Source organism: Parasteatoda tepidariorum, chromosome 6 (genome assembly GCF_043381705.1).
Source record: "Parasteatoda tepidariorum isolate YZ-2023 chromosome 6, CAS_Ptep_4.0, whole genome shotgun sequence".
NCBI lineage: Eukaryota > Metazoa > Arthropoda > Arachnida > Araneae > Theridiidae > Parasteatoda > Parasteatoda tepidariorum.
The window spans coordinates 30,669,894-30,678,790 of record NC_092209.1 but is presented as its reverse complement, the minus strand read 5'-3'; the positions used below and the strand labels follow the sequence as shown (position 1 = coordinate 30,678,790).

General features: G+C 32.4%; 1 protein-coding gene across 1 annotated transcript in view; it reads left to right on the top strand.

Moving 5' to 3' along the window:
• LOC107448629 (cytochrome P450 2U1-like) overlaps positions 1–8,437 on the top strand; it is a 15,852-nt gene extending 7,415 nt beyond the window's left edge. Inside the window, exons 4-7 of the mRNA XM_043042549.2 lie at positions 3,128–3,435; positions 5,205–5,323; positions 6,502–6,757; positions 8,239–8,437. Of these exons, the coding sequence (XP_042898483.2) occupies positions 3,128–3,435; positions 5,205–5,323; positions 6,502–6,757; positions 8,239–8,437 (882 nt within the window). The remainder of the gene's footprint in view (positions 1–3,127; positions 3,436–5,204; positions 5,324–6,501; positions 6,758–8,238) is intronic.
• Positions 8,438–8,897: the final 460 nt, after the last annotated feature.

The window sequence follows — 8,897 nt, the reverse complement described above, 5'->3', positions numbered from 1 at the left end:
CCCCCACATTGGTGACCTTCGAACGTGATTTGCTCACGCAAGTAACGCCCACTTCGCAATCTCTTAACGGTTACGCCTACTTCGATGGATAGTCCACATTGTACGGTTGACTTGTTATTTGTGAATGCATCATTCACCTCCTGCGCTGTTGCTTCTCAGTCTCGTCTCGAACATTCACACATCGCCTACACTCTCAACGCCTGCATACTCTCGACTGGTACTGGCAACACAGGAGCGACTTCGACTGTGATGTTAATACACCTCTCACATTCAGCACTCAAAAAATCCGGTGACTCTCTCCCGGTCTTTCACAAGTACATCAACTAGTGAGATCTGTTCATCGAATTATATCCCAGATAAAATTCTGGTGGGGGAGTACTGTGGCGTAACTACCACTACAAAAGTTAAACATCATTCAGTAGTATATAAGGCATGCTAACTTGATTCAATCACGAGGTACCTTTTGATAGATGAAGGTTGGCATGGTCGATTAACTCCGCCCCCACATAACACAAAGAAAAAATTTAACATACTTAAAGACTATTTATTTTATTGCATCATAATCCTTCATACATTCTTGTATTTTTTCCCCCGACGTATTTCAAAAACAGTTTTTTTTCCAGTTTATATAAATGGGATAAGGGAGTTTCAGAAGCAGAGTTAAATAGTAAATCTTTACGAATAGTGTCTAAAGCTTCTAATACTGCTGAGTGATTTGGAGGAACTTTATCGTCCTCGTCAGTATCATCTTCCACGTTTTCCTCGTCCATTTCATTTGCAATGTCATCAATGTCTCTTAATTCCGTTGTTAGTAGATTATTATCAAAGACAATAAATTCATTAGAGGAAACAAGTCCATTCGATACAACTTTCCATTCGTTATCACTAAGATCGATATCCCAATCTTCTTTAACTTCGTTAATTTGGTCCATAAATTAATTTTCATCTGAAAATGGAGATCCAGCTTTTTTGAATTCCTTTTGCTGGATTGTCCATTTCTTCTCCATGCAGCGCATGCCATATTCATAGCATCAAGAATTGAAATCTTTAAGTCGGCTGCTTCTGATTTGCCTTTTTCCAGTTCTGCAAGATATCGACGAATCAATTTTTTTTCTGTAATGCAGTTTTAAGGAAAGGATAATGCCTACATCCGAAGGCAGTGTGCAGGAAAAAACATTACTTTGATATATTCAAAAGTTGGCAAGTCCTGTGGATGGGCTGGACATTGATCCATAAAAAGGAGGACTTTTCTTTTTCTATTTTTTTCTCAAATGAATGAAGAAGGGGTAAAAAAAGGCACCCATTTTGAAGTCATCCATGCTGCTCTATTGCTTGAGAACTCACAGGGTAGTACTCCCGTTTTACTTTTTTTTTTAAACAGCGAGACCTTCTTGGCTTGCCAACTATAAAAGGGAAGCGTTTTTCTGATCCATCTGCATTACAACATAATAAAATGGGCAAATCTTTCTTTACTGTTTCTTCCACCTTGGCAGGGTTCCACCTTAAATGCCAATTTTTCAGGCATCATCCTGAAAAACAAACCAGTTTCATCACAACAATTCTTTTGGTTGTATCTTTTAATTAAAGATTTTAATTCTTCTTTCCATTCCTCTACAGTCTCTTCATCCATGCTTGGAATTTCACCAGATATGGTACGAGTTTCTAAGCCATGTCGGATCTAGAATTTCTCCACCCCTTCATGTGAAGCTGAAAATTTTTCAATTTTCAATATCTCTGCTAGATGAGCTGCTTTTTGTCAAAGTAATTCAATATTAACCGGAATGTTAGAAGCACAAGATTCTTTAAAGCATTGTAATAAAACACTTTCCAGTTCTTGAAACTTTCCACCTTGAATACGGCTTTTCATCAAGGATTTAATTCCGCATTCCCGTTGAGCAGCAACAATTGCATCCATTTTTCAAAAATCCCTTTTAAAGTTGATTCAGGAATTTTATAGTGATCCGCTATAGCTTTTTTAGTTGTTGATGGAATTTCTTAAAATCTCTTTTTGACATCGGCTTTAAAAGATAAGCTCAATTTCGTTCTCTTTGCCATTTCGTTAAGAGATCAAATCGTAAATACTACACAAGTTTAAGTTTGATATAAATGAACAGTTCTTCACAAAAAAGTGAGTTTTATGGGAGGGGTGAAACATTACATGATAAATTTTTAAGGAAAAGTACTTGACGTTATAATATGCTGCACAATAGGTTGTTCGATTACTACTATCACTAAACAGACCCCATCTTTTTATTTACCCATGATGCCCATCTGACTGCAAGTAAGTGATCGCGGTCTCTTCCATCTTTCGTATTCCAAGTGTCTTTTTTTTAGGAAACAGCATGGGTGTAAAACTAACCTCTGGGCAAGAGGAATGGTTTTTTTTCTTAAAGATGAATGGGCTTTCTTTGTTGTTGGTGTCACAGATATGAGAAGGTCGCAGGAGGAAGAAAAGTGAACTATTCAATAGGATCTAACAACATATTTCTTTTTATCTGTAACAAGGATAGCTTATTTGCTTCAATTTTTTAAAACCTTATTTCAAAAAGAAACAAATATTTAGAGCAAAAAAAAAATTTAAAATTTTAGTCTAAAATTTCGGATCATAATTGAAAAATTTATGGTTAGAACGACGCATGAGCGAAGAATGATGAATGATTATCATTATTTTCCTACCTAATGCACTGGGACCTATAAAAATCGTTGCATAAATGAAAAAGGTGTATAAAAGAGTTGGCGCATAAGTGAGAGATCACTGTATATCAATACAATAGTCTGAGGAGAACTAAAAAAAAAATCTTTTTTCCTGTGTTTATAGCTTGTGATACGACATTCACAGGAAGGTTGTCAACATTAACTAATTTCTACCTTTTATTACAACCGAAATACAGCTTTTCAGAAATATTGAGGTCTTTTTTTTAAAAAATACAGAGTACCAAGAAAACCAGTGATTGGTTCTTAAACTTGACATATTTCTATACCACAAATGTTTCAGAATTTTTATAGTCAGTTTTTTTTATGCACATTTACATAAAGAGGCGTAGTATATTTTGAAAAAAAAAAACGAAAAGAAAAAAGAACAACTACAAAAGCAAACGCTAAAAGATGGAATGTTATTTTTCAACAGGATGAAGTAGCTGATTTTATACACTATTTGAAGACGCTCGAAGGAGAGCCATCGGATATTTCTCAGTCTTTACACATATCAATATCTTCGAACATTATTGCCTTTTTAATTGGACGGAAACTGGACAAGGTAAAAGAAGCAGATATCATTCAGCTTTCAATGGATTTTAACCGGATGATTGCAGGAGTTACTGGAACAACAATGGCAGTAGTCAATGTGCCCGGTCTCTCGAAACTATACCAGTTCTTTGGAATTGCAGGCTTTAGAAAAGCTGCTCAAATTACCAGAGATTTCGCTGCTTTTTTTCAGTAAGTTAACAATATTTAAGAACAAAATAACTATGCTCTTTATTTGGTTAAGTTTTTTTTTTATATGTTTCGGAATTCTTCTTTTTTATTCAATGGCCTAGTAGTTTAAGCATGAAAATAGTATTTAAATTAATATCCGTCTGCATGTGGGTTATTTACAGAACATGTTTATGAAGCTTTTTTTAATTAATATTTTTTAATTATTAATTAGTCATAAAGCTGCAATGTAATTTGATATGCATCAGGCTACAGATGAAGGATCTTCAGGACTATGAAAGTTTTTCCTACATCCTATATTTGGATGATCGAAGAAACATTTTCTCCATTCTATTATACAGATGATATTAATTACTTTATAGTTATCCGAATAAGCATTTTCTCTAACCTATTACTCACACAATAATAATCGATGAAAAATACTTTAATATAATTACCCGAATGAACATTTTCTCCACCCTATTATTCAGATGATATTAATTACTTTATAGTTATCCGAATAAGCATTTTTTCGAACCTATTATTCACACAATAATAATCGATGAAAAATACCTTAATATAATTACCCGAATGACCCTTTTCTCCACCTTATTATTCAGATGATATTAATTACTTTATAGTTATCTGGATAAGCATTTTATCTATTATTCATACAATAATAATCGATAAAAATACTTTAATATAATTACCCGAATGAACATTTTCTCCAACCTATAAGAGATGATATTAATTACTTTATAGTTATCTGGATAAGCACTTTCTCTAATCTATTATTCATACAATAATAATCGATAAAAATACTTTAATATGATTACCCGAATGAACATTTTCTCCAACCTATTATTCAGATGATATTAATTACTTTATAATTACCTGGAAAAGCATTTTCTCTAATTTATTATTCATACAATAATGATCGATGAAAAATACTTTAATATAATTACCCGAATGAATATTTTCTCCAACCTATTATTCTACAATAATACTATTATGATCAAATATTGACCAAACTATTGGAACCACATTTCCATGATTGCGGGTACCCTCTGTAGTTTGGGGGTCAGAGAAGATATGTTCATTCAGAGAAGTGAGTTCGCGTGTCTGATTTCGTTACCTAACTTGTTAACTCGTGTCTGATTTCGTATAGTCTGCACTAATTAATTAGAATATTTGAGGTTCTCCCTCGAACCATTAACTTTGAGTTCTAAAACGTGAAGATCCGATCATTAGATCAAAAATTATTCAGGGCAGTCCGTTTCTTTTTTGCGCACTACATATTAATTCTAAATTTTTGTTACACCTTCACCACCTAGTATGACCAGAAAAGTGAATTTTTTTGTTACCATATATTGAGAGGTAACTTATGTTGTTTTTATGTTTAAGTCTCTAACATGCATCGCTTAGAAAAATTATATACATGTAAACATAGGCTGAAACTGTAGACCTGAATTTTAAAGCATTTAATTAATTTCTAAAGTACATACCACTGAATTAGCAAATGTCTTAAATTAAAATGTGGTTTAAGTACCACTAATTGACAGTATTTTTTTTAAAATTAAATGAATCAAAAACATATTAATTTTAAACAAAAGAATTAAACTGTGATTTATAATATGTGAATAAACTTTGTGAATTGTGAAAAAACACACAAAAATGATAAAATGCTTCTTCACTTTTTCCTAATTTTTTATGCGTCAGGATATTTTTTTTCTTTCTAATTTTCACTCCCTGCATATTTTTTTATAAAGAAAATTATACAATTTTTTTTACAGAAATGAAGTTGAAAATCATAAAAATTCATCAAATCTCCAAGCTTCGCATGATTTTCTCAGTATTTATTTGAATCAATTAAATAAATTAGGAGCAGCCGCAGAAGAAAAATACTTTTCAGGTAATATCAAATTTATCTTTTCGCAGGTGTATCAAAAATGAAAGCTAAATAAAAAATTTCAATTAAGGAAAACGGTAGGAGACGGGAATGCACACTCTGCTGCGTTCTCCTAAGGCAGCCAGTTAACTTATTCTCGCCAAGTTTCAGTTAAGAGGACGCCTAGACAAACCCAGAGTAAGCCCCAAAGTTTCAAATAATGAAAAGAAATTTTTAAAATCTCAAAATAAAAGCAAACTATGAGAGGTCAGCTTTTTGCATTTTGATATTTTGAAATTTTTTTTCTTCAAGAAATTGGAACTTCAGGACTTACTCTAGGCTTGCATAAGCACACTTTTTCTTTCTTCTAAATTTTAGAATTAGTAATGGAGGGGAAAGAGAATTTGTGATGAAAAGTTTCTCTCGAGGTATGGCGTTCTCTTAATAGGTGGTGCTGCTAACTAATGAAAAAACATTAAAAAAAAAAGAAAACTCACGTTATACAACATTATCATGCCACAGTCTGAGGATAATAGACGTCCGTGCAAATTTTTCGGTTACAGTGTTCTGACATTTGGCGGAAAACATTATTTTATAGTTTTATAAGTCAGAAATTATCTGTTGATGAACTTTGCAATCAGCGAAAAACATTATTTCATAGTCTTATAAGTCCGAAATTGTCTGTTGATGAACTTTGCAATCAGCGGAAAACATTATTTTATAGTTTTATAAGTCCGAAATTATCTGTTGATGAACTTTGCAATCAGCGGAAAACATTATTTCATAGTTTTAGAAGTCCGAAATTATTTGTTGATGAACTTTGCAATCAGCGGAAAACATTATTTCTTAGCTTTATAAGTCAGAAAATATCTGTTGATGAACTTTGCAATCAGCGGAAAACATTAATTTATAGTTTTATAAGTCAGATATTAGTTCTTGATGAACTTTGCAATCAGCTTAGAAATTTGCTGGGAATAAAAGTTGGTTTCCTAAGCAAAATCAGCAAACCGTGCATTTTTATCTCTTCCGATTTTTCTTTTATCGGCTTTGAAAATCCATGACTATTTTTGGTACAAAAGTTATTCTTTCATTACATAATGCTAAAACGTTATTTTATTTTTATTTTTTAAACTTTTATTTTATTTAATTCATTTTATTTCTCACCTAGTAACAATAAAAACTGAAAATCGTATTTTCTGTAGAAAAAATGTTAGTGGGAAATGCTGTTTTGTTATTTCTTGGAGGAAGTGACACAATATTTGGGTCTCTGATTTGGCTGTTGAGATTGATGGCGGATCGTAAAGATGTGCAAGACAAAGTGTACGCCGAAATAAAGAGTGTTCTTGGAATGGATGGAAAAGCAAAATATGAAGAGAGAGATTTGATTCCTTATACATTCGCTGTATTGATGGAAACACAGCGATATTCTGATTTTGTCACAATTTTCGCGAGTAGAAAGTAAGCTATTTACTGAAATTGATGTTTTTTTTAAAATTTATTTTGTTTGGATTCAATTTTTTCTTTACTTTAGAATGGCTTACTTGATGGTACGAAAAATATCGGAAAAGAAAAACGGCGTCTTTTCAAAAATGTACTAATAAACATTTATGGCAGTATGGTACAGTGCGCAAAAGACACGGAACATCCTGAATAACTTTTAATATAATAATCTCATTATTTATTTGATTTAACGACTAGTTCCTGAGAAATCAAATTTAAAAAAAAGTCGTATTTTTTAAATTTGATTTCCCAGGAACTATAATATTCTACCAATTTTTCCCCAAGTTTGTATTTTGTCACGTAAATTAGCTTCTCATGTAGATTAGCTTGCTCACCCCTTGATTCTTGTAGAAAACGATAAAAATGTATGAAGTAGTCATAATTTATTTCTTATAAACAAAAATGCTCTTTTATTTCTTTTAACAATGTACATATTTGGAATTGTCCTGAAATCGGTTATTTCTTAATTAAAAAGATTCGGCAATCTTAAAATAATGACTTAATCAAGTAATACTTAAGAGTGCTGAGATTGATGTTAAACGTAAGACCTCAGCTTTACCTCGTGGTGAGTGAGTGAGTGAATTTTGTGGGCATCACGCCTACCGGTTTGGTTGTTCCGTATCAACAATCCGGTAATTCATAGAGACTCGTGGTACTTCATATGAACTCAAAAATGCGGATTGACCCAAGATCAGAAACGTCATGATACGCCGCTAGGGTGCATCCTACCACATTAAATCTAATATGCACTTAGCAGAACAGATTGGATGATGCTTGGTTCTCTTTACTCTTATCTGACTTCAATCAATGGGTAACTCCCAAAACGCTTGTACATCACGAGCCTATAAAATCTGTGGTCCAACGAGCACTTTTGAAAAAATCGATCACTGATTTATCACAATGTCAAGGTCGAATTACCCATAATAACATTTGCGCCATATGATAGTTTAAATTGGCTAAGACTTCAAGGAGATGTTTTGGCAAATCTCAAAATAATAAGTTAACTGTTTAACCATAATATCACGGTTGAACACATATTAACCTTGTACTGTAACCTTGGTTAAATTTGCTAAAACTTTAATGAGATGTTAAATTGGGGGATGTTTCTGTTTGATATGAGCCCTAGGTGGTCTATATTACACGATACACGATTGTGTTTCTCAATTGGGTACTTGCAACTCGAGAAGAAGTGACGTGATTATGCCTAACCATGTGATATAAATAAGATTTAATTGGAGGCGACGTCACGTGTGTGTGTCGAACCTGATTGGCTTCTGAATCGACAACTGTCATGATTTACTTACTATTACTCTCACTTGAAGGTATCCAATAGGGCACCGTATAACAATTGTAGTGAATTTGTACGTTAGTATAATTTAACATGCTTCAAAATTGTCTATATTGAACTAATTTTGTCTTTTATTTATATAATCTATTAGGGCTAGTGAAGATATACACATTAAAGGATATACCATTCCTAAAGGATCGTATATTACAAGTAATATTTGGACCATTCATCACGATCCAAACTATTGGGAAGAACCACACAAGTTCATACCGGAAAGGTTTTTATCTAATAATGGCACAAAATTGGAAAAAAATCCATCAAGTTTTGCTCCGTTTTCAATTGGCAAGTAAAAATATTGCAATTAAAATATTTCATTTTCCTTAAATTAGGTTTATCGAAAAAATTTGAAGAAATATACTTGTGAATTTCGTTTTTCGGCATTTTTAACAAAGCTTGATCCAATAAAAATTTGGTTTTAGGTCCCAGAAAATGAACATGAAAATTCCCACTGAAAACTTTAGACTAAGACTTTAATAAGACTTTCAATTCAGAACGAGACTATCATCACATACGCAACTTTTTTAAGCTTCACTTGCCTTGAAATTTCAAATTCTACTCTAAATTTTGACTTTCTGACATAATTAATAATTTTTTTATCGACATTACGCTACCAATAGGTCAATTTATAAGTACACTAGTATTCAGATAAGTGAGAATTTTGCCGACTATGAACTGCAATACTAGACTGATTTAAATTATATTCGTTTTGAATATAGGTTGATATAATTCAAGCGAATTAGCCATTCAACA